A 26877-nucleotide genomic window follows, 5' to 3' on the forward strand; every position below is an offset into this window, starting at 1 on the left:
CCGAAAGCAGACACTTAACCAACTGAGCCCCCCAGTCATCCCCTCTTTCACTAATTCTAAACATTGTCAGTTCTTCCAAAAGGTCTCTTGTGTTATCTATTCCCTCCCCTCCTTTCACCATCCTCCTGTGGTTACCCTAGAACAGACTCTCAGATACGTGTCAGCACTATCCCTGCCTAGAGTCTGTCCACCTTCTCGTTGCCTTCAGAAAGTGGGCATGACAAAGTATATCAGTGTCACTTTCCTGCCTTAAAAAGCACCAGTGGCTCTATATTGCTCCTGGCCTAAACAGATATAAACCTCTACCTGGGAGAGATATGCATCGTATAGCTAAATTAAATGGCCAGCCTGCCTCCTTCCTTCCTCTACCCCCACCTTCAAGAAACTGGAAAGAATACAGGACTTTGGAGGCAGGAAGTCCTGGCCTTGAATCCCAGCTTTGTGACTTTTGGCAAATTAGTCTTTGCCTCTGAGCATCAGTTTTTTCTTATGTAAAATGGAGGTTGTACTTAACACGCAAGACAATTGTGAGAATCAAATGAAATGATGTGTCAAGTGCCCAGCCCACAGTGGGCTCCATTACTATTACTGATGCTTAATACTATAGGATGCCATTGAGGAACAGATCTCTCGATCATCTCTGTCTTACACGTGTGTTGTTGAAAAAGGAAGTGGTCTGCCTTCTACAACAGAGAGCCTCTCTGTGGTAGGGAAGCTTATTCTCACTTGGAAGAGTAGACACTTGCCCTACAACCTGCCTAGCTGGGCTTGGAATGTGCGCCCGCTTCCTGCCACAGGTGTGGCCCTGAAGCAACAGAGTTGAAGGGAGCCCAGCCTGGTACTGTACCATATTTCCCAGAGTATAAGGGCCTTGCCACTCGGTTTGTTCTCATTTCTGTGGATGAAACAGGGCTTTTCAGCAGAATTCTCCAGAGCCTGTCATACTTCCCAGGAGAACTCCAAACTAGCATATGCCTACACCAGGCGTCCATGGGGGAAGGACTTTATCTAATAGGTTCAGTGCCCTTTCTTCCGTGGCTTAGTACAGGGGGTGGCACATAGGTGTGCTTAATCTGTATTGGATGGATAGAAAGATGAATGGAGGAATGAATGATTTAGTCTCTAGGGATTGTCCAATAATGCATACTGAACTGAAACACTGAATTGCCCAATGAGCTAGATATTAGGTCAGTGGTTCTCAACCTTGGCTGCACTAATCACCAGCAAAGTTTTGTTTTAACAACTAATTTCTGGGTTCTACCCATGCTTATACCCTGTTATCTTCTAAAACCTGATTTTATTTTTTTATTTTTTAGAAGATTTTATTTATTTGAGAGTGCACAAGAGAGAGAGCGCAGTAGCAGGGGCAGAGAGAGAGGGACAAGCAGACTCCCCGCTGAACAGGGAGCCTGATGTGGGGCTTGATCCCAGGACCCTGGGATCATGACCTGAGCTGAAGGCAGACACTTAACCAACTGAACCACCCAGGCACCCCCAAGTGATTTTAATAGACAGCCAAGGTTTGGGATCCAACATGCTAAACCATTCTAAAAGTATGTATCATGTGCATAACTTATCATTCTCAGTTATCAGTTTATATACCTTTTCCTCAGTTGACTTAATGGTCCTTGAACATAGTACTGGGACTATCTTATTCCTAATTATCTACCTAGTGCCTGGCCCAGTGCTTGGTATATAGTGGACAGTCATAAATGTTAGTTGAATAAATTGGTTGCTTCTTCCCTTTAGAGTACAGGAAGATTGCATAGTACCATATAAAACAGAAAAAAAATGCTAGCAAGCATCATGAGTTTTGTTTGGGGAATGTATGTCTGTTGGTGGGGGAAGGTTCTGACCGTCAACACTTTGGTACCTATCTCCTTGCCCATAATTCATCATTGTTTCCTATTCAGTGTTATTTATCCAGATGCTGTGAACTGACAGCAGCTAAAGATATTAGACTTTGTCAGAGACTCCCAATGTAAATATTTCATCCCATTATTCCCATCTGTACCTATCCTAAAATTCATCACTATATATGTAAAAGGATAGTTCATTAATGGGATACTCAGCATCATTGTCTCCATTAATGAAAGCCATAGAAGCCTTTAGACAAAGATACACAGGTTGCCACACCAATCAATTTTCTCAACTCCAAAATCTGTTAATTTAGGCACAGAACTGGAAAGATATTTGAAGACATTGTATTCATTCATCTTTATAAAACAGTTTAGAAGCTGAATCTACTAGCTCCTTATATCAAATACAAAATAATTCAAATTGAAGATTACACAAATAAATAGAAAGACGTACCATGGACTGGAAAAATATTGTTCAAATGTCCATACTATCCACATCTACTAGCTCCAATCTATAGATTCAGCAGAATCCCTATGAAAGCACTTGCCTGAGATGACACAGCTTGTGAGGAACCCAGCTGGTGCAAGAAACCTGATGCCCTGGTCCTCATCCCTGGGCCACTACGTGGTACTCATAGCACCTTGTATTATATTTGAATCAAAGGTCAGGATAAATTTCTAGACACACCCAGTCTTCCAAGACTGAATCAAGAAGAAATAGAAAATCTGAACAGACCAATTATGAAATTGAATCTGTAATCAAAAAACTCCCAACAAACAAAAGTCCGGTACCAGATGGCTTTATAGGTGAATTCTACCAAACATTAAAGAAGAGTTAAGACCCATCCTTCTCAAACTATTCCAAAAAAAAAAATGAGGAAAAGGAACACTTTCAAATACGCTCTGTGAGGCTAGCATTGGCCTAATACCAAAATCAAAGACATCCCCCCCCCCAAAAAAAAGAGAGAAAATTACAGACCAGTATTGCTGATGAACATGCACATAAATATCCTCAACCAAATATTAACAAACCAAATTCAATAATACATTGAAAGGATCGTACACAGTGATCAAGTGGGATTTATTCCAGGAATGCAAGGATGGCTCAATATCCACAGACTCAATCAACTTGATATACCACATCAACAGAAAGAAGGGTAAAAATTATATAATATCTCAATAGATGCAGAAAAAGGATGACAAAATTAAACATATACTTATGGAAACACAGCAAAGTGGGTACAGAAGAAACATACCTCAACATAGTAAAGGCCATATATGACAAACCCACAACTAACATCATACTCAGTGGTGAAAAGCTAAAAGCTTTTTCTCTGAGATCAGGCACAAGACAAAGACACCCACTCTCACCACTTTTATTCAACATGATATTGGAAGTCCTAGCTTCAAGAAAACATTTAAGAAAAAGAAATAAAAGGCATCCTAACTGGAAAGAGTAAATAAAACTGTGACTCTTCGCAAATAACATGACCCTATATATGGAAAACCCTAATGACTTCACTAAAAAACTATTCGAATAAATGAATCAGTAAAGTTGCAGGATACAAAATTAATATACAGAAATCACTTGGATTTTTATTCACTAATAAAACTATCATAAATAGAAATTAGGAAAACAGTTGCATTTACAGTTGCATCAAGGAGAATAAAATACCTAGGAATAAATTTAATTGAGGAAATGAAAGACCTATACACTGAAAACTGTAAAACACTGATGACAGAAATTGAAGATGACACAAATAAATGGAAAGAGGTACCATGGACTGGAAGAATTAATATTGTTAAAATATCTTTACTATCCAAATCTACTAGCTCCAATCTATAGATTCAGCAGAATCCCAATGAAAATACTAATGGCATTTTTCACAAAACCGGAACAACTAATCCTAAAATTTGTATGGAAGCACAAAAGACCCTGAGGAGCAAAAGCAATCTTGGAAGGAAGAACAAAGCTGAAGGTATCATGCCCTGATCTCCCACTATACTATAAAGCTATTGTAATCAGAACACTATGGCAGTGGCACAAGAACAGACATTAATTAATGGAACAAAATAGAAAAGTCCAGAAATAAATCCATGCTTATATGTTCAATTAATGTTCAACAAAGAAGGCAAGAATATACAACAAGGAAAAGACAATTTCTTCAATAAATGATGTTAGGAAAACTGGACAACTACATGCCAAAGAATGAAACTGAACCATTTTCTTATATCAAATACAAAACAAATTCAAAATCGGGTAAAGATGTAAATGTAAGACCTGAAACCGCGGAACTCCTTGAAGAAAACATAGGCAGTAGGTTCTTAGGCATTGGTCTTAGCAGTATTTCTTTGATCTGTCTCCTCAGGCAAGGGCAACAAAAGCAAAAACAAAACCAAATGGAACTATTTCAGAGTAAAAAGCTTTCGCACAGTGAAGAAAACCCTCAACAAAATGGAAAGATAACTTACTGAATGAGAAAAGATATTTGCAAATGACATAACTGAAAGGGATTAATATCCAAAATATATAAAGAATTCACAATTCAATATCGTAAAAACAAACCAATTAAAAAAATAGGCAAAGGATCTGAAGACATTGCTCCATAGAGGGCCAACAGAAACATGAAAAGGTGCTGACATCACTAATCATCAGGGGAATGTAAATCAAAATCACAATGAGATATCACTCACACCTATCAGAATGGTTAGTATCAAAAAGACAAGTAACAAGGGTTGGTGAGGATGTGGGGAAAAGGGAATGTAATTTGCTGCCATCACCATGGAAAATAGTATGTAGGTTCCTCAAAAAATTAAAATTAAAAACATATGATCCAGCAACTCCACTTCTGGGTATTTATCTACAGAAAAAAACTAATTTGAAAAGAATATGCATCCTTATATTCATTACAGCATTATTTACAATAACCAAGCAAGATAGGAAGCAACCTAAATATCTATCAGTAGATGAATGGGTAAAGAAGAGGTAGCATATACATACAATGGAATATTACCCAGCCATAAAAAAATAATGAAACTTTGCCATTTGCAACAACATGGATGGATCTAGAGGGTATAATACTAAGTGAAATAGGACAGAGAAGACAAATACTTTACTTACATGTGGAATCTAAGAAAGCAAAATAAAACACTCGTAGATAGAGAATAATATGATGCTTGACAGAGGGGAGTGGCATGGGGTAAGGGATAATAGAGGGGAAGGAGATTAAAAGATACAAACTTCTAAAATAAGCAGTGATACAGTGTACAGCATAGAGAATATAGCTAATTTACAACTCTGATGATAATCTTGGTGTTCACTTCATGTATATAACTATTCAATCACTTTGTTGAATCCTTGGAACTAATAGAATATTGTATGTCAACTTCATTCAGTTAAAACAACAAAACAGAGCATTGCTCCTTTTTGTCCTGAAATAAACTCATTTAGGAATTTTTTTAAAAAAGTCAAAGATCAAACTTTTATTTCCATCTTAGTATCTGTGTAAAGAAAAGGGGTGTTGTTAACAGGTTTCTCAGAGAATGCTGGGAAGAAAAGTATTGGTGGAAAGGGATCTTGAAAGAGACAAAACTTGCTTTGTGGCAGCACCGCAGTTCATTTATGTTTCTGTCCTTGTTTTCAGAATTTTCCCCAGAGAATACCTCCTTCAACAGATCCACTTGTATTCCCTCGCTGATCTGCAGCAGGTGAGTGCTCAGAAGGGCCATTTCATTTCTGCTTTCTCACTGGGAAAGTGTCTTAGTTGATTATGGTCTAGGCACTGAATTCTGCCATCATTGGGGTAATTTCTTCAGAAGACCGGATACTCAGTTTCTATTCAGAATGGGGGAAAACCTTATTATAAAAAGATACTATAGGACAGTAAGAGATGTTGGCAAGGATATGTGGAGAAACTAGAGCTGTCATTCATTACTGGTGGGAATGTAAAGTGGTATAGCCACCGTGGAAAACAGTTTGGTGTTCCCTCAAAAAGCTAAACAGTTACCATATGAACCAGTAATTAGTTCCTCTCCTAGAGTATACCCAAGAGAACTGTAAACTTGTGTCCACATAAAACTTGTACACAGATGTTCAGAGCAGTTATACTCATAAGAGCCAAAGAGTAGAAGTAACCCAATGTTCATCAGTGGATGAACAGATAAACAAAATTTTGTATATCCAGACAATGGAATATTATTTGGCCATAAAAAGGAGCAAAGTACCGATAGAGGCTATAACATGACTGAATCTTGAAAACATCAAGCCAAAAGAAGCCATACAGAAAAATATATGTTTTATGATTCTGTTAAATGAAATGTCCAAAATAGGCAAACCCATAGAGACAGAAAATAGCTGAGTGGTTGCCGGCATGTGGGGAGACCAAGGGAATAAGGTGTGACTACTAACGACCCAGAGTTTCCTTTGGGCCTGATGAAAATGTCCTGGAATTACATGGTGGTGATGGTTGCACACTGGGTGCACATTGCACTGTGAATATACCAAAACCCACTGAGTTGTATACTTAAGAGTGAATTTTATGGTACGAGAATTATATCTCAGGAAAATTGTACGAGGAGAAAAAGATCTAAAAGGCAGTGACTCTAGGAAGCTCTTTGACTTGTGCTTAAGTCAAACAGTTGGAGGACTTTAAAGTTTAATAAAACATAAGAGAGCATCTAAGAGTCAAAATCACCTTTTTTAAAACTTGTATTAGTGCTTGTCCTTTTAATGACTGACCAGGTTAGCAACCAAGAAGAAAACCAACATCTTGTCTGTTCAGCCCAAAGTTCTGCATATGTTAAGCTTTGGTTAATCATTTAAATCAACAACTCCCTCCCTCAGAAGCTTTTAGACACTAAATGAAAGCAGTACTTTCCATGTATCTATTCTTTCAAGAGTCAATTAAAAAAACGATTGTGGCAACTTCCAGAGTATCTCCTACTGCTCCGATGCTGTTGTTTGTTGTTTTCCTCACTGGTTGTTTTGCCCGGGGAAATGAGGTCAGCTTAAAAACTCTTCAGATGCTTCAGTCATTTTTCAAGACTTTAAAACTACTTTAAGTGTTGTTTTTTAACTTAAGACTTGTGTTTTCTTTGTACACCCTGAGGGAGGAAAGTTATTTTAAATGGTACAAGTGGTTTTAGGGCATTTAGTTGGAAAGGTCTGAGAGAACGGTAGTGTTTTAATTTTCTCATGTGCATCAGGCTTAACGTGTTTGCACACATCAGCTCCTCCCACTTCTCCAGTCCCGCATACCCTGTACTACATAATCAAGCAGCAATGATCTGCTGGCTGGGGTGGGGAAAGGTTTATTTTATTTATTTATTTATTTATTTTTAAGATTTTATTTTATTTATTTGACAGTCAGAGACCACAAGTAGACAGAGAGGCAGGCCGTGGGGGGGGGGCAGGGGAGAGAAGCAGGCTCCCTGCTGAGCAGAGAACCAGATGCGGGGCTCGATCCCAGAACCCTGGGATCATGACCTGAGCCGAAGGCAGAGGCTTTAACCCACTGAGCCACCCAGGCGCCCCGAAAGGTTTATTTTTAATTACTATTGCCCAGTGGCATGCAAGGAGAAGACTCAGTTAAAATATCCATTAGACACTCACCTATTTTCTAGGACTCTACCTGACATAGTATCTGAGGACCCACCTGAGATGTTTAAAGGCATGGATGTATTCTTTTAAGGTGGTTTCAAACAGAATGGGTGGGGTCCAAAGTGAGTACTCTTTGAGAAAGCCTTTCAAAAATGAGTTTTGATGCCAGATGAAGAGAAAGAATCAGAGAAATTCCATATTCATTTTAGGGTGTCAAAGTAGTGTATCCATTTGGTGTGATAAATCCTGCTTTTTAAAGCTTTCCTATGCCTTGCGGACTTTTCCCCCCTTGTAATAATCAAACCCCATATGCCACGCAGCTTCCTTAAGTCAGTGACAGCAGTATTCCTGGTGGGCCAGCCCATTAGCCCCTGGAGCCCCATAAGCAGCTTAAGCAGTTTTCAGCCTCAGTAGTAAAGTGATAGAGGCAATCAGCAGCTCATCAAACTCCCTGGCAGGGGTAGGGGGACCGGCTAGAGCTCGGTGCACTCATTTAATACGCAACAGCTCACTCTAACCTGGTTCTTTGTGCCTGGTTTTAAGATCCCCCAAACTTATCATATTTAGAGGAAGTTTAATTCAATTACTTTTTCTGCCCGAGGTGGCTTAAATTGAATTTAGCTTTTGATCTGTCTGCATCTAGGCTATCAGTACTGAAGGGCCCCTCCACCCCACTTTCCCTTGGTTTCTGAGTAAATGTCAGGCATGTTTTCTGAGTCTGAACTGTTCCTGTGAATATGAAGAAGGGAGCATGAGAGGAAAAAAATATACTGTTGCTCTGTGACAGCGCGTCCATGACAGCAGGCAGCCCAGCCTGACTTACGGAGTCAGCTGCCGGCCCCGTGTTGTCGTGTACCATTTTGGCCAATGTCTGACCACTGGTTTGTCCGCTTTCATGTCAGCTTCAGGAGTTTTAGAGGAAGTTATTTACCCCCATTTCATTGCCCTCCACACTCCTAAAATAAAGGTCTCTAGAAAAACAGATCACATAAAATAACTATAGAAAAATAAATTTATAAATTTTGTTTATAAATTTTGCAAGGGAGTAGAAGATAAGCTAACACAAGTAACTGAAGAGTTATAGATCTTGAATAATGATAGTATAAATATCCTTCCTAAAGGCAGTAGATTGCTTTCTACAAATTCCTCTTAAGTAAACTGGATTTTTTCCCAGTAGCTTTCATTTAAAAAACAAAACGTAGACCTCTTCCTCTCCAAAAATCAAAAAAGGTAAGAATTGACTACACATGGTAAAGGGGGATTTATAATAATCTTAAAGTAATATGGTACACAAAACACTAATAATACCTAAGATAAAGATGCTAAAAAATTCTGATACCAAAAAAATTGCTCCCTTCTTGTATGTCTGCTGTCATTTTTGTAAGTGACAATCCCAAAGTTTGGGAGATAGGCCCGATTCAACAGTTTGGCTGAAGATTCCAAGCTACCCTCATGTTTCTGATGGTACATTCAAGACCATTTTCTCCTCACTTTTCATTATTTGAATTTACTGGCCCCTTTGCAGGTGTTCTCCTTTGCTTTTGTCCACTTGGACGCAAGGAAACAAGTAGTAGATGATGCTTAGCAAAAGGAACCCCCTCCTGTTGTTCTGGGAGCTGTAGTTGCCTGCCATTAGCCAGAGAGCGCCATTGATTGGCAAAATTTGTAGCTGATGCTGATGCCGAGTCCCTAATTGTCTTTTTATTTCACCGGTCATTGAGTTGCTCGCTGGGTTTTATCAGCTCCTCATAAAGGTAGTAGTTGAACAACACAGTCATTGCCTATCATCAGTTAGCAGCATTATAACATGTAACACCTAAGACAGAACCAAGTACTCCTTCTGCCTCGTAGCGGGTCCAAAGAAGGCAAAAGGTGGCAGCAGAGGCTCTCCACGCCCTAGGAGCTCAGAGGGGCACAGACTTGAGCCTGTTATTTCTTCAGTTTAGAATTTCAGGTGAATTTCTGTTCAGCACAGTAGATACTGTTAGAAAAACTTACCAATCCATGCTCTTTGAATGTAAATCTAATATACTGAATTTTTACAAAATAAAATCATAAGCAGAAACTTTCTGGAGGAGGAGGTGTGAATGCAATGTTTTGTTTTGTAACTGACAGAGCAGTTCTTTCTAAAGGATATGGCAGACAAGGACTAAGCATCTGTGAACGAACGGACAGTATTGAGGCATGTTTTGAACGGGGAAACTGAGGCACTTTTTATAAGCTTTCTCCTGCTTTGATACTTCAGGAGGGGGAAGTACAATAGAATTTGTGTCTTGTTATTTCATTATCCAGTATTAATCACAAATCCACGAGAAGACTTTAAGATAGGAATACAATAAAAAAGATAAGCCCCACTGGGACAGTAGGAACAGTACCGTAACTCTCACTACACCAGCTTTCTGTATTCGCACTCTCCTTTCCCTGTGAAGTATGTGACAAAGCATCTCCTTACTTACATCGCTGATAAGAAAACTCCACATTGTACCAGTAGAATACATTAGTATATGTAAGTTAATGTTCAAAAGGTCATCGTTGCTCTTAAGGAGCAAATCAGAACTCTGGTTTAACAGTTCATTCCTCAGACTATGTAAGTGATAGGAGAATTCTTGTCAAGTTCCCTCTACTTACTGAAAGGAAAGGTCAGATTTAACTTCTTAGTTTTGGCTACCTGTGCTCTTGTGACAAAACCTAAAACGTATTTTAATGACTAAATCTTCTGGTGTTACTCACCTTTGGGGCATATGGAAGCTAAGCATTGAATGATTCCATTCGTATGTGATTCATGAGAAAGGATACTGGATGATCCCATGGGTGAAATGGCTGCTTTGAGTAGCCCCTCCTAGCCACCGCCTCCACCGCCTGCCACCTACCTCCCGACATACACACCGTCTTGTGGGACAGTCACCTCCTCTGGGCCCTAAATTTCCAAACTAGACCTTACCTTCCAGCTAAGGCATTTAGATTCCAGTTAATATAAAATACTACCTGAGAAGAATAAATTATTTTGGCACAAATTCTTTTGTCTTATTAATAAGTTAGAAGCCCAGGGTGGTATTCATGGGGAGATAAATTTCAACAGACGTGATGATGAAAGAAGATGGAACAGTCTGGAATTTGGAGTACTTACGAGATGTGAAGTGGGAAGGATGCTAGTAGAGGAGGCCCCATAGCACTCAAGAGCCACAGAGAAAGAGAGAAGTAAATCAAATGCGTACCACCTTTCTAGAATTGCCTAGAATGGTCTGAACTGCTTGTTCTATGCTAAAGCAGTAAACACGTAGCAACTGGGCATGTAAACATTCAGTGTAAGGATGAATACATACACTGTCCCAAAGTTATTAGCACACTTTCTCCCCAAGAAAAACAAACTAATTTAATGTTAGCCCCTAAACACAACATTAGAAGAGCTTCTCTGTAAAACAGCAATGCACAGAATTCTAAAGCTAAAGATCTACACTTATTATATATTGGGATAACGTCCTATTGCTCATCGTTGCAAACTTCCCGAACACTAAATAGTACTGAACAGCTAGCCAACTTTTCAGTTCATTTTTTTCACTAGTCCCTCACACGCATAGGACTTAGAAGTTTTCATCTCTGGGACCTACACATTTATCAAAATGGGCACCGGGAAAAAAAAAACCAACACAAATGGTGGTCCCACCATGAAGATTATCTAGCTAGTTTTCTAGCTAGTGAATACAATCGCCAAAAGGCAATGCTTAGGAGATTTCAAGGCCACTTTTTAAAAACAGACTTTGCTGAATTCTTCTTTGAGGAAGTATGTGAGCAATTTTGCACAGCCCTGCCCCACCAAGCAAACCATCAGAGAAAGTCATTCTCTGTGGACACTATTCACAGACTCAGCACACAAAGGCCGAGCCTAAGTGGGCACCCAGCACAGCTGCCCTTTCACCGAAGAAGCAACAGGTGATGACCTTTATTCACACGAGGCTGACATCTTTGAATCCACAGTCCACAGGAACACAGCGCCTCGGTGCCCACAACCGAGTCACCAGTCTCCAAGCCTCAGCAGCCCGAGGAACTTGTATTCATAGCCTCTCAGCACCCCTGATCCCTGCGCCATTGTCCACCCAGGCGTTAGCGGGCAGGGTAACTAATTAGGAGCATTCGGACTTAACAAGCAGAAAAACAAAGTGTGACAGCTTGCCTGTGTTGTTCCATGGCCCAGGCCTGTGTCCGGCGCAGCCGTCACTGCCTTCAGAAACTTCTGAGGTAATCTGGGGCAAGGTAGGAATGAGGCCTCCATTAAAACCTCACTAAATCTCTTTCAGCTACTTTAGCCAGAGCTGTTCTTATCAGGGAGTTAGAAAAGAGGCCCATAAGTTATTGGGTGGGGGCCACAAATCATGCCTTTTAAATAAGCAGATTTTTCAAAAGTGAGCGTGTGTTTCAGGGGTAAAGGGAAGGAATTGAACGTTCTTCTTTGAAGAACTGGCAGGCCGGCACCAGAGCAAATGGAAAGTCGAGGTTTCTCCGGAGAGGTGTATCTTGAGCAGCTGCGGAATAGTTGAGGCCTCGTGCTCAGTCCGGGTCCCGGGGGAAGGGGAAGTGGCGACTGCTGCTTAAGTGCCTGGGCTGGAACCCGGCTCTTCTGACTCCTCGGCAGGAGGCCTTCAGTCTTTGGAGTCTTGACTGCTGTTTTTTTGGGGTTTTGGTGATGGGGCCAGTTAGGCAAGCAGGTGCTTAACAAGGTGGTGGTACAGTTGCTCTTTATGCCAGCTGGTTAGTCTTTGTCTACACCTGGTCCACAGACACAGTAAAGCATGGGGGAAGGTAGGCAGGGCGAGGGCTGTGCAGAAACTGGAGGTAGCTAAAAGCAATGTTTTGCTCTTCTTGGGAACCCAGGCTAGAAAGAGAACCGTGTGTTGTAAGTACTGGATGGAGACTCTCATGCTCTAGTTGAGAAAGAGCTTGGTTGAGATGGGATTTCAGAAGTCATAGGGGAGCCCCTTAAGCATAGACACCATGATAATAGATGAGGTAGCAGCCGCACAACTGGTTGGTGCTCAGTCTGTGCTGAAACCACTTTCCTGGAATCCAGTTTCCTGGCCCTGCTTCTACTCTGGCTTCCAACCATCCGAGTTTTTTGGTTGTTGCTGATTTAGGGATTGTATTATTGTTGTTGTTTCCCATTTATAAAAATGCAGCTAGAATACTGACTAGGCAAGGGCCTACTTGCAAAGACATTTTAAAGACATAGAGTGAGGTTAGTGTCCATTTTACCGTTGGTGGAATTAGACCCTCCCTGCCCAGCCCTGCAGCCTGCCAGTTCACACACAAATGTTGTTAGTCCCTAGGAACAGGCAAGAATGGACTGGCAGCAAAGCTAAGCTGCCACGTGGTCAGAGAAGTCACACCGGTGGTTGCTCAGTGGGGCATAAGTCTGTGCTTATGTGTCACTGTATAACAGATTACCCCAAAACTCAGTAACCGGAAACAAAAGTAAACCCTTTTTTCCCCGCGGTTTCTGTGGGTCAGGAATTTGGGAGCAGTTTAACTGGGCATTTTGGGCTTGGACTCCGTTAGGAGACTGTAGTCCAGATGCTGTTCGGGGCTACAGTCATTGGAAGAAGCCCTAACTCGGGCTGGAGGATCTGCTTCGAAGGTGGCTTACTTCCACAGTGGCCAAAAGTTGGTGCTGGCTGTGGGTGGGAGGCCTCTGCTTCTCCTCACCTGGGCGTCGCCACAGGCTGCCTTGTAAGCTATCTGAGCCCGTGAAAGCCAGGCTGGGTCTTTGCCTCGCACACAGGTCAGGGAGCCATCACTTCTGCCACATTCTCTCACATTTGAAGTAAGTCATAGTTTGCAAAGACGGCTGCACAGCATCTCCCATCCCGTATGCCCTCCTTGCATCGTGACTCTTGACATTCCTCCCATTGAGAGGTGGGGTCTGTGTTCCCTTTCCCTGAATTTGGCCGGGCTTGTAACCATGGAAGCGATGCCAGGATGCTATGTGGCTTCCAAGGCTGTCATAAAAAGTGATACAGCTTCAGCCTGGCTGTTCACACTTGGAAACAGCCACCATGCTTTAAGGGAGCCCAAACCAGCCCATACACAGAGACCAGAGGAGAGGCTGACAGCCATCATCAACCACTAGGCATGAAGTGAAGATACTTTCAAAGGATTCCCACCTCTAGCTGAAAGTCTTCTCAGCAGAGGCAACAGGAACAGAGCAGAGCAAAGCCATCTCTACTACATCCTGCCTGAACTTCTGACCCACAGAATCGGAGAAGAAAATGATCGTTTTACACCACTAGGTTTGGGGTACATTGTTGTGCAACAGTGGTTACTGGAACACGAGTAACTCAGCTGTTAGAAGGTTTCCTAGAGGCTGTGATCTAAGTTGAAATGTGGGGGCCTATAGGCAGAAATGGAGGGAAGAAAATGGGAAGAGAACTTTTAGGCCTTGGTAGTTTCAAACCCAGCAACGACCTAATCTACAGTGTTTCTGTCATGGAAGAAAGCAGGAAGTTTTCATGACTGACTTTGACATTTTTGAAGAACGTTCTGTCTGCATGCTTCAGGATTATTTTGATAAATTGTCTCAACAAACATTTGTGGAATGAGTATGATGGAATCACTTTCTTCAGAAATGAATGTAAGGAAAAAAATCTGTGAAGGAGTCTCCAGGCTAGAGTTACACAGAGTGTGGAGTTTATAATTTTTCTATCCCACCTGTGCTCCTGAAACATGAGCCAAATTCTCAGTCACCAAAGGCTTGGCTGGGTGTCTCCTCCCTATTCATTCATTCAGATGTTAATGAAGTACACACTGGGTGCCCAGAGCTATGCTGGCCCTGAAGTTGAGGGAGCTCATTTTCTCAGAAAAAGACTAGTGATTCTTCCTGGTTACGGTCAAACTCTTTGTACTTTGTCTTTGTGCCAAGAACTTCTGGTAGAGGCTGCCCATGACTGTGCTCAACCTAAAGACATCCAGCAGGATTTTACCCCTGATGCCCCCCGATGCCAACCACTCTGCCACATTTGTAGTTGGTCCTCGAGGGCCCAGAGGGATCATGAGAAGGCTGTCTAGCCAGGTGTTAAAGGCTAAGGAGGTTTCTGGCATTTCCACAAAGTCCATTCACTTGATGTTGCTGCAGAGCTGGAGCAGGATGGCAGACTCCCAAGACAGCATTAGCGCACGTGTCTTTGACGACACCATTGGCCGCATGTGACCACGGCCTGCACTTTGGTCTACATTTGGAACTTGGTGCTTTTCAAGTGATATTGCCTCCATCTTTCTGAGGTAAAATTAGAAGGCTAACTGGGGCGGCCTCTGTTATTGTTTGTTTTTAAATTTCTGGCTAAATCCTAGTGAACCATCAACACATTTGCTCCGGGAATTTTAAACAAGATTAAAATCGTTTTTGACAGCAGGGGAGATCTTTATAGCCCAACCAATCAAGGAAAGGTACAGGGAGCAGTACAAGTCACTCAGAAAGCTGCTGAAGCATTAATAAGCCTAGACTTCTGTTAGCTGTTGAACAGGTTTCTTGTCACTCAGAAATTCAGTTCTTTCCCAAGAGCCATTCATTCATCTGTCCATACAAGAAGCCAGTGATAAATGGTATATTATGTACTAGGCACTTACTGTGCCAGGGCTGGGGCCAGGATTAAAGCGCCTGCCCTCTGAGAACATTCTCTCCTGGTTCTGTACTGGTATGCCAAGCACATTGTGGGGCAGCCTAACCATGCCATTCTGCATTTAAAGGAGACCCATATGGCTTTCGAACAGGGTTCCTGCAGGGGCCAGGCAAGTGTCATCCTTGCCCGAGGCAGGCCCAACTGGAGACTTCAGGTCGTGATGAGAAACTAGAGAGCATCCCCCTCTGAAGGGGACAGCTGTTTTCCAGTAGCCCCAGAGTTGTCATCTCTTTCATTTTCCAAGAGAAGCCGGAAATCCGTATTTTTATGTGAAATTTCTCAATATTTAAACACTCTGCAGGCCAAACAAAACACAGCCACTGGTTTTGACCTCTGCTTTATAATAGAGAATGCCTGCTTTTGTTCCGTCAAAACTAATGAATGCTCAATTACGAGAAGGAATTTGGAGGTTGGTGTTAGATTGTGCTTCTCAAAAGGCTCCAGACCCCATCCTAAACCCTTGAGATGCTAACTGACAGACTTGCACAGGCTGACAGCTGGGCTCTGAAAGTAGACACACACAAGGAAACAGGCGAGCTATTCCAGGTCACTTTGCAAGGTCAGGGCAGCAATGCAAACATTAGGAAGGCCGAAGACAAAGGTCAGGGGGCAGCAAGGAGGCCCTCCATTTCCTCTGCTGTTGGTTCATAAATCATATTCAAAAGCTATCACCAGATTCCCTCTCTCTGGTGCTGCTTTGTGAGGTGGAAAATTAAATAGAAATCAGAATTAAGATGGCTGTCAGGAGCCTTTAGGAGACCAGCAGGCCAGTGTGAGGCCACCGGAGAATGAAGTTTCTGCCTGGAGCAAAGGTCTCCAAAAGGGGGATGATACCCGGTGTTGGGCACTGCAGAGGGGCTGGATGGTACAGGGTGATTTACTTGGAGCCCGGCTGCCCACATTCGAATGCCAGCTCTCTCCAGACTCCCTAGTTGACCTTGGACAAGTCCTTTCTCTTCACAGCTCAAGAAGTGCTTCACCTCCAAAGTCGGGGATAATAATAGTACCTTCCCCCAAAAGTTGCTCGGAGGCTTAGAGGAGTGAAGACATGTAAAGCCCTTAAAACACGGACACACACAGCTTAGGAGCGACCAGCTTCACTAGTGGCACAAGTGCTGGGGTTAGCGTTGGCTAGGAGATGGCGACCTTTCGTAAATGGCTCGCTGTGGCTTTCTCAGGCGGTACCAAGTCACCACATCTGTGGACACTAGAAGGCAGCCATCACACAGAAGTCCTGTTTGCTCTACCTGTTTAGCCTCTCCGATCCTGAATGGGCACTCAGCCACGGGTCCTGCTGTAGCGGCAGCTAGCCAGTCACTGCATGGACCAGCACCTTGATAGGGAAAGCAGAGGAAGCCTGGGTGGGCTTGCTCCTGCCTCCAGTGTGGTCCTAGACAGGACCTCCCCAGTGGCCCCACAGGGGAACTACTCTTGCAGAGCCTCCCACCCCCACTCCTTTCCTGGCCAGGCGGTGAGACCTCCCTAGAGGGCTGGACTAGATAGAACAAGTCAGAATCACATGCTGGTCTAGCCTCACCAGCTTTCTTTGGTCTTGCTAAGAGGCCTTTAGCACATGAACCAGAAGCTGAATTTTGGCTTCCCCAAAGGTAGGCACCTTCAGCACCTGTCTCTTGGAAGACTGCATGCCATTTTGGTGGGCTGTACACAGATTATCTTTTCACTTTTAACAAAATTCATTCTTTAAGTTTTGTAGAATCATAGAACATACACTTTTTGAGCTTAAAAAATACGGAGTCCACAGTTTCTGTAGCTATAGGAGGGTGGAGCTTAGCAGACCAAGCTGTTGGCAGAAACGAAGAGAACCATGTTTCTTTCCCACCTGCAATTATAGTTTTACTAGCTTGTAAAGCACATGGAGAATTTGCAGTACATTCTTCCTTTGCAGTTGGAGAGAGGCCCTGCTGTGAGTGTAATTGGCTTTCTAGCTTCCTTTAACGTGCAGGTGGAAGAGAGCGGGCTGAAGGACCTTTACTCTTAGAATTAACTGATGCTGAATTGTGTTTAAATTCCATGCATCTCCCTGGATGCATGTGTTCCATTAAATCTTAGGAGTGAAAACGCAGCTTAACTCCGAAAATATCCCCATCCCTGTCCCTTCTTATGGCTTTACAAAAATGAGTTGGTTGTTTTTTTTTTTTAATGGATTTTTAGCCCCTGAAGGGATTATTCTCAACCCTGTTATAACCCATGTATTAAAGATATAGGGCATCTTTAAATAACAGTTTCACACAGGACATCGAACTTTGACCACTTTTCTCCTCCAGCTTTGGCTTTGCACAAATCTGTTCGGAAGAGGATCTCATACTCTTTACTGCTTTATTTCTGGAGCCCTAACTTTCCTTATTTGTGAAGGGAAAGGTTGAATTAAACAATTTTAACAGCCCCTCCCAGCTCTGGGACCCTAGTTGCATGATCCTTGAGAAGTGATTAAATTGTAGGAGCCACTCTACATTTACCTATCTACTTTCTAGGACTTCCTTGCCAGTTTTCATAACTGGGCTCTGGGCATCACAAGAAACCTGGAATGAAAGCTAGATATCCGCTCCTTCAGTTCCAAGGGATAAATGTCAGGATTTCCATTTGCGAAAGATCCTTAAATAGCAGTCTTAAGCATTTTTCACAAATAGGATCTGAAGGACAGCCTACAAAACAAGTGAAATATACTAATTGTATATAGCCCTTAAAGACAAATTAACTTCCTAATACCTTAACATCTCGTGGCACAGTAGTGCCCAGCACACAAAAGTTGGCCAGTAAAAATGTGCAGAAGGTAATATGCCATCTAGTGACTTTGCTCCTAAAATGCGCACATCAGTCAGGTTATCTGGTGAACTGGATATTGGCGTGTGTGTCAGGGCTACAAGTAGAGTCAGATAATGGACAGTGGAAGAATTGGGTGTCATAAGGGAAGGCTTATGAGAAAGAAAAAGGGAATCTGGGGAAGGATGCTGTTGAATGGATTCTCAGCTGGAGCAGAGGTCAGGGTGCAGAGAGAAGGTCTAGGCAATCCCAGGTAGTAAAACAATGGATTTGGGTTTCATCTTTTTCTCCTTTCTCTGCCAGTTGCCAGCTGGAGGGCAGGGACTGATCATCGGACAGAGAGAAGGAGAGAGAAAAGGCCAGGACTCTCAGTCCGCTTGCCTCACCCCCGAGTTGTTGCGGCCCAGCCTCACTGAGGGCAAGGGGCCTTTCATTTCATGCACTTGGTCAAGGAGGGAGGACAGGGAAAACCTATGACCCACGGTGACCATAGTTCATCCTTTACCAAGTCACATATCTCTGGTGCTTAGTCTTTATAAAATGAGAACATTGTACTAATTAATCGTAGCTATTTTTTATTACATGTTCAAAAAATGTGACTTTTATTACAGAGTGCTTACTTTAGGCCAGACTGTTCTAAATCTACATGGATTATCTCATTTAATCCCAGTTGCCCTCTGAGATAGGTACTATTATTACCCATCCTGAACACATGAGGGGAACTTGCCTAAAGTCATCTAAAGTGGAGGCACTGAAATTCAAACCCAAGCTGCCCTATTTTAGCACATTTCCTCTTTTGTGTCAGTTTTGTAGGAAATATTTCAGACTTATCTAACCAAAGAATAACAACTATGACCAGCTGCTTGATTACCCCCGCAGTTGAAGGACCCCTTCTCCAATGGGCACACACTCTGACCCACGCCGTTGTACTATTTCCCACCAGCACTAACATTATTTCCAGAGGCATCCTGGTACCAGACCCACCTGTCATCAAGGCCAAGCCGTACCACTGCTGAAGCTCTGGCAGGTCTTACCACTGGATAGGAGGGAATAGAAGGCAAAGAGGGGAACAAAACTATGTAAATGCACCCATTACTAGCCTCAGAGTAGTGCCCAGGAGAGTCCATACAGATGCTGCAATCATAGTGGTCAGGCCCAGCTTCCTACCCAGATTCCCCCAAATAGTCCTTAGGCCCTAAAATTTCTACAGGCCAGTTTTAACCACTGCCATGATGGTCAAGATATTTTTGTTCTTTCCAGCCCAGTGACCAGTAGTCATCAAAAACAGCAAAATTCCAGAACAAAGAACTGGATAACACACAGAATGTATTATAGTCCCAAAGAGAAAGCATACTAATTACATATGGACTTATGACACTATGAATTTGCTTTTTGTTTTTTAAAAGTTTGGACTTAGCATACTCTAGATCCATAGCTATGGCTGACCTGTGTCAGTGGTGTTTATATATTTATAGCTAGTCTGCTTCCAAAAAGGGCTTTTGTGGTAGAGCTTCTATCTTTTCCTCTTTGTGTGCGTGTATGTGTGCACTTGTGTGTTCATAACTGGCTAATTCCCATTCCTTGGCATTGGTTTAAATCATTGGCATATGTCCTTATCAGTGATTCTTTGCTGCTCAAGATCCTGTGTGCCTGGAATTCTGCTAGCATCCCCCCCACAGAATGTGGTTAGAAAACCTAACTCTTCTAGAATTGCCTTCAGCCTAAAGGTTCCTTTCAGCTACTGGAAGAATAGAGAACAAAAATCTGATGCAGCTGACATTTTAGGTGTGTATATAATTTACCAAATTGTTGACCGCTCAGCTCTTAGTCAGTGGTCACAAAAGGAATTAGAAACCCTCCCCTGCTACCCCACAACCCAAAGAAGGAAGGGTGTTCCTTGGCTTTGGCACAGAAGGCTGCTGGCACAGCGTCAAACAGCAGCACAATGGTACATTTTGGCCACAAAAGGCTTTGGGGTAGCGGAAAGGGCCAAGATAGTTGTGGCATAAGTTGGCCAAGATATTAAGCAGATCTGAGTTTAATTTGACATAAAGATAACAACTCTTTTTGTTTTCCAACTGGCTGCTGCTTTCTGTGTCTCCATGGGACCAAAGGTTTTAGCCAGAAGCTAGTTCATAAGGGCATTCAAGTCCTTTCAAAGTGAAACGTGTAATGGTCTTTACACAAGCTTTCACGTTTGGCTGGACAAGATGGAGCGAGGATAAAAAGGCACATGGGGATCTGGGAAAAGCTGAAAATGGATCTTGAGGCTTGAATTCCTTCTAGGAGTTTGCTTAAGCCACACTGCCTGAGCTTAGAATAGAGGCAGGCAGTCTGTCTCCTTGGGATAAGGAAAGATTTGGAACTCAGCTACTGTGAGGTCTTGGCCCCTACTGTGTATTCTGGTTAGTTTTGTTAGCACGAGCGAGTTATTCTCGTTTCTGCCTCTGGGGTTTTCTTCAGCACACTTAGAAGCTGTGAGTCTCCACCCCACTGATGGGGTGGACAGAAGGGGATAACGAAAGGGGAGGAGAGACAAGTTGCTTCAGCTGCTTAAGATGAGGAAGGCAAAGAAACTTCAGACCTTGGAGCTAGCTTCTGAATCCATCAAGGGCGGGGAGGGGGGGACACACAAGGACTAAAGTCATCTCTTCCCAAGGTGCTAATGGGGCCAGATATGCTATTTAGGAAAACCAACTAATTGCCTCAGTTGCGATTTTATTACCCATGAAATGGTTACCAGTAGAGGAGAAGCTGAAATCAGTGAAGTGGAACCAACCGAAAGGAATTAGGAGGTAGACCTAAAAATGATGTTATATTTACCACAATAAAAAGAATGCTATCCTCTTTCAAAAACAATGATTATGAGCACCACAGGAAAGCACCAGCACTTCTTGACTTGGACTGTGTTTCATGACCTTCTAAGTATTTGTAAGTGCTAGGTACTATGCGCTGTGATATGGTGGATTCAAAAATATGTGTAAGACAAGACACACATTCCAGGTGGGCAGTATGCTGAAGGGGTCCTCTGAGTGGACAGGATATGTATTTAGGAGAAAATGAGCTACCCCTCCTACCCAGGATATGGAGGTGCCTGCCCAGTTCCCAGGCTGGGAGCAGACAGGGTGCAATTGTAAGATTCTTGCCAAGGCTATGCTATACACCCCCCAATAAAATGTTACCTGACTTTGTTCTTAGGCCTGCTTGTAACCACCTTTAAAAATAATCCACAAGGGGTACCTGGTTGGCTCGGTAGAGCATGCAACTGTTGATCTCTCAGTTGTGAGGTCAAGCCCCATGTTGGGTGTATTGCACACTTAAATAAATGAAAATAAAAACAGTCCATAAGTGGAAAATTCAACCTTGAATGCAAGTCTTTATTCATCCTGGACTCCACTACTAAAAACAATACCTGGGTAAGAGGAAGTGCCCAATAAATAAAGAATGAATGAATAAATCAGTTACAGGAAGAGGAAGACAAGGATGAGAATAGGCTCAAAAGGGGCTGTGCATTAATTCAAGCTGTGTTACTGCATACGTGAGCATTTGTGAACTGAAGAGCTCACTAAATTGATCTTTTGTTTTTCTTTAGGATTGGTTAGTCCTGAGTTTGGAGGACTGAAGCATGTGCTTTGAAAGGCAGTGTACTGTAATGGTTGAGGGCGTGGAGTCTGGCGCCAAAGAGCCTGGGCTTGTATCTTAGCCATGCCCCTTACCTGCTGTGTGACCTTGAGCAAATAACTTAAACTTGTTTTGCCTCAGTTTCCTTATCTATAAAGTGGGGATTATTAAAGTATTTCCCCACATAAGATTGTGAGATTAAAGGAGTCCCAGATACATCAAGTGTTCTGAGGAATGGTTGGTGGTTAGTGAGTACTCTGGGGGTGCTGTTAAAAGTCCCTCAGTCATATTAACAAAATTCACTTGATTTACACACTGTAATGAGGCTTTATCACGCACCCTGTCCGGGGTGCTTTCTTTCTCTGTTTTATTCTAGCAGTTAAAGCTATCCATGAATAGTAAGAACACTTCAACAGACATTAGAAACTGAAAGGAGGGCACCTGGATGGCTCAGATCATGATCCCAGGACATTGGGGTCGAGCCCCACGTCGGGCTCCCTGCGTATCCCTCTGCCTGCTGCTCCCCCTAGTTGTGTGGTCTCTCGTTCTCTGACAAATTAATAAAATCTTTAAAAAAAAAAAAAAGAAAGAAAGAAAGAAAGAAAGAATTAATTCCTTGCCTGGACAATTTGATGTACATTTCACATCCTCTTTCCACCACTACCACCAATCTTTTCTAGTTTAGATGATCCCAGTTTCTCCTTCTCTGACATGGATAATAATTTACCTTCCATGGCTGATAAGGGAGCCAATCAAAAATATATATATTGAACTTTTATTGAAGTATGTGAGCATATTAAATAGTGTAATAAAAATGCCTTTTCAAATGGCCCAGCAGAAACCACTAATACTGGCATTTTATCTTTTTTTTTTTTTTAAGATTTTATTTATTTAATTGGCAGACAGAGATCACAAGTAGGCAGAGAGGCAGGCAGAGAGAGAGAGAGGGAAGCAGGCTCCCTGCCTAGCTCTGCCCGATGTGGGGCTCGATCCCAGGACTCTGGGATCATGACCTGAGCCGAAGGCAGAGGCTTAACTCACTGAGCCACCCAGGTGCCCCAATACTGGCATTTAAAAAAATACATTTAAAATAGTAATTGAGGGCACGTGAGTGGCTCAGTTAGTTAAGAGTCTGACTCTTGATTTCAGCCCAGGCCGTGATCCCAGGGTTTTGAGATCAAGCCCCACACTGGACTCATGAGCTGGGCGTGGAGCCTGCTTAAGATTTTCTCCCTCGCTCTGCCTTTCTCCCTCGCTCTAAAGATAAAAAAATAAAAAATAAAATAGTTGATTTATTAGTACTCATAGCTTTATAATGTGGTTTCTAAAGTGAAAATGATAACAGCCAACAGAAGTATAAAAAAAGACAACATGTAGCTATTGTGACATTGAGATAAAACTAAAAAATCTGAGTTTGGTGGAATGATACTGCCAGTAACATTGCACTTAAGAATGTTAGCCTTTTCTATTATCAGGTCTTATAGCATATTCTTGGTAGTAAATTACTTTATATGTAAGTGTGTACAAATATATATTATACACGGTGATATGTTTAGGGAAATGGTCTCCTTTTCATAATTTGAAAATTCCTGGTGACTCCATTTCATTAACACATATTCTCAAGTGATGTTAACTCCCTGCTTCCTAAGATGCCCTGTAATTTATACCCCTGACATTACCTTGTGACAATTGTGATTACTGCAGCTTGTTCGGAATTCTTTAAAAATGAATGAAAAACACAGAGGAAAAATTAATAACCTATGAATGGGGAAGGGCTGGGGTGGCAGGGGCAAGGGAGGAAGGCAGCTTGGCCCAGGAATGGCCCAGGAATGGCCCAGGAATGGCGTCAAAAACAGGGAGAAGAAAGGGAGCTGACTGCCTGCAGCCATGTTATTTTTACTGCGGCTTCTTGCTCCTATCCACCCGCCTCTTCCAGTCTGAGCTTTGAATACAGTTGCATTTTTACCACAGAACTTGGCCTGGTCTCCTCAGGGACTTTCTCTTTCCCATCTTTCCATAAATTATAGGTTTGCACATGAGAACAGAACAGATGATTCCCATTATCTTTTGGGTTGGGTTAGGATTTTTTTTTTTTTTTTTTTTTAAACCTGCCCACTCTTAAATGTGTATCCTAGTTCAGGGAGATGGAGCTTTTGTTAACACAGTGGCATATCCACCAAGGACCTTCTTAATAGGATGGCTTTAACCTGGTTTCCTTGACCAACAATGGCGATCATTTTCCTTGGCCTTTAAATACTCACAGGAAGTCATTGCTCCAGAAGAGCCGGGCCTTGCCCAAGTCGTTCACTAGTACCCCTAGCGCTTGAACTCCACCTGGCATGTTGCAGACTCTGCATGAATGTCTGTGGAAATTGTGCTCCTTATTTTGGTGGTAAAGTGACGTTTCTAGGACACTACTATATTTTCATAAATGAGCCATTCAGATCATTATAATCAAATAGCTCATTTCCAGAACATAGAGACCATTTATAGATAAAGTGTATAACTCACTGAAAGTTAGAGCCACTGCTAGTAGTTAAGGTTTATCAAGCTCCAACCCTGGGCACTCTTTTAAAAAAAGGGGTGGGGGGGGAGAGAAGGAAGGAAGGAAAAAAAGATTTTATTTTTTAAGTAATCTCCACACCCAGCGTGGGGCTTGAACCCATAACTCCAAGATCAAGAGTTGCATGCTTCACCATTGAGGCAGCCCGGCGCCCCCGGGCACTTTTCGATTAGACACCCAGACCCGTGCAAACTCAGTAAAGGAAGGGGAAAGGAATTTACTGTATTGCAGTGGAGTTTATTCTGCTCTTCATGGTCTCCCCTAAAGTACTCAAGCCAAGCTTTCTAAAAGGAGTAGGTCCTAGGGGAAAGGTGCAAGGAGAGATTAGAAGATGTGACTTCATTCCACTTCCGCATCTGGAACATTCTCTTGCTTACAGACATAATAAAAGTAGAGTGAAGGAATTTACAAAAATTGTCATCGACAGTGTGGGAAGAAGAGAAGTGGGAAAGGACAGATAACATTTTTAAGAAAGAATAGTTAACATTTGATGCAGAATTCAATAGAAAAGCTGAGCAACCTTCCTGAAAAAGCGGAAGAAATGAGGATGAGGACTTGGCCTGATCAGAAGAAACCTAACAATCCAGAGGTCTGTAGAGAAAAGGGAGGCCACTTACAAATGGGGGATGATGACAGCAAAAGGAAAAACCTGACACGTTCAGCTTGGGGCACTGGAGGAAGAAACAGAGCTGAATGGAGAGGAGGAAGGGCAATAAAGGCGTTATCAAGAAGCAGGTCCTAGAGATGGAAGAAACAGTTCCTCCCTGGGAAGTGGACAGGGACTGAAGCAGACAGGTATTTTTTAAATCCAGATCCTTGCAAATGAGGCCACCATCAAGGTAGACCCAACACAGGGTCTGGAGATTGCTATAAATTTCCAAATGACCTTATCTTGTAGTTTAACAAACTCAACATGTACTTGTCCACTATCTCTTGCCCTACCTAACCTTGACCAAGAGCTACTAAATTAATACCCTCTCTTTCTATTCAACTGCCCTGGCAGCACTGTTGTTCCCTCTGTACTAAATATAGTTCCAGGGACAAAAGGGATGAAACACATGAAAGGCAACAGCTTAGGATATGTTAATATAGGTCTTTTCTTGTTCAGGACCAACTAATCCATCTTCAGAGCCCCCTAGAATGACTGCTTTTTGATGTTAGCTTATTTATTTGATGATTTACTGATGAGTAAGTCTTCCCTCACTATATTTCGCAATACGAATTAAATCATGACATGTAGCCACTCTGAGGGTTAAATCCTATGTTAATTCTATTGTTTACACCAAATAGAGGGGACACTGATTTCATAATTAAAAGCCTCATATATTTAGGTGACCTTGTTTACCTAAGTAGCGACTTACAGTTAAGATCCTGAAAGCCTTTCTGTGTGGCGTGACCTTTCTGTGTCAAAGGCATTGTGTACTATTCCTTAAAGGCAAAAATATATCACACAGCAGTGCTCTTGGCCAAGAAAATGGGGCATGGAGGGAAACAAGCCAAATGAGCAATAAATTACCATAGATGCATGTGTACAGAGTTATTCTTTTAATCCAAATTACTAAAGAATGGTCATTCTTATTCCCTAGCTCTCTGTTCTCTCCAGAAATACGTTGCTATATTACTATATTTCTGATTCAACTTAATATAGGCCTTCAATATCCTCATTTGGCATTCCTCAAAGTGTGAGATATTAAGAACAACATTTTGGGGGCTCCTGGGTGGCTCAGTGGGTTAAAGCCTCTGCCTTTGGCTCAGGTCATGGTCCCAGGGTCCTGGGATCGAGTACCGCATCGGGCTCTCTGCTCAGCGGGGGTGGGTGGGGGGGGCCTGCTTCCTCCTCTCTCTCTCTGCCTCCCTCTCCACCTACTTGAGATCTCAAATAAATAAAATCTTTAAAAAAAAAAAAAAAGAATAACATTTTTGAGCTCGTACTGTGCTATTTACAGTTCTGCCAGCTTTACATGTGTCTCCTCATTTGCCCCTCACAACCAGCCTGTGAAGTGGGTATTATGGTTAAGCCCATTTCTTAGATGAAAACCTTAGGCAGAGCAGGTTAATAACTTGCTCAAAGTCACCAGTTAGTACATGGAAAAGTCTTAGAGTTTGAACTCAGGAAGGCCAGTTTAACCAGTGCTTTTAATTACTGTGCAAGGACACCTCTAATTCCATGGAATTTCTACCAAAACGATATTGCTTGGTACAAGAGATGCTTCAGACAGTACATGGACATGGCATTAAAGGACATTTAATTGCATTATGCGAAAATTATTCCCTTCAATTCTCTTTCTGTCCTTGAGGTTAAATTAAAGATTTATTCTGTTGCTGCTGTGACTTGAACCCTTAACACCTGCTAATCTTTTATTTATTTATTTTTTTTAACAGAGTTGGCAGGAGGCTCAGGGTCTTCCAGCCAGTTGTGTTATCTTGATTTTATTTCAAGGGATACTGGTTTCCATTTATGGTATTCATATAAGGCTTTCATTTTTAAATAAACTTTCTTGAGTCAACAAATGACTCCATCTAAACAAAGCATTAAGTAAATATCGCAGGTGGAATGCAGCTATGACAACGTTTGTGAAAGTATTTTCACATGACTGAAGTTTGGGAAGCACTGTCCTGATTCTTCTATTTTGAAGTTAACTTTAAAGCAATGGGTTTGGCAAACATTGAGATTCCTTTGCTCTTATCAAAAAGATCCCCACCTTCCCTCTAGGGATTGAGGGCTCATCTGGGGGGGGGTGGGGGGGGAGTTTTCACTAGATCATACAGAAAGGAGAAAAATAATAT

General features: G+C 42.2%; 1 protein-coding gene across 4 annotated transcripts in view; it reads left to right on the plus strand.

Moving 5' to 3' along the window:
- The window catches only part of PLEKHM3 (pleckstrin homology domain containing M3), a 174528-nt gene that overhangs the window by 96845 nt on the left and 50806 nt on the right, over nucleotides 1-26877 (plus strand). For 2 of the 4 annotated variants that reach the window (XM_032859945.1, XM_032859946.1), the window contains exon 6: nucleotides 5504-5567. In XM_032859945.1, coding sequence (XP_032715836.1) covers nucleotides 5504-5567 — 64 coding nt within the window. Of the gene's footprint in view, nucleotides 1-5503; nucleotides 5568-21498; nucleotides 21754-21903; nucleotides 21967-26877 lie in introns of those variants that run through there. The other 2 variants (XM_032859947.1, XM_032859948.1) reach the window with 2 other exon arrangements.

The sequence above is a fragment of the Lontra canadensis genome, unplaced genomic scaffold, assembly GCF_010015895.1.
Source record: "Lontra canadensis isolate GAN:19392208 unplaced genomic scaffold, GSC_riverotter_1.0 scaffold18, whole genome shotgun sequence".
Lineage (NCBI taxonomy): Eukaryota > Metazoa > Chordata > Mammalia > Carnivora > Mustelidae > Lontra > Lontra canadensis.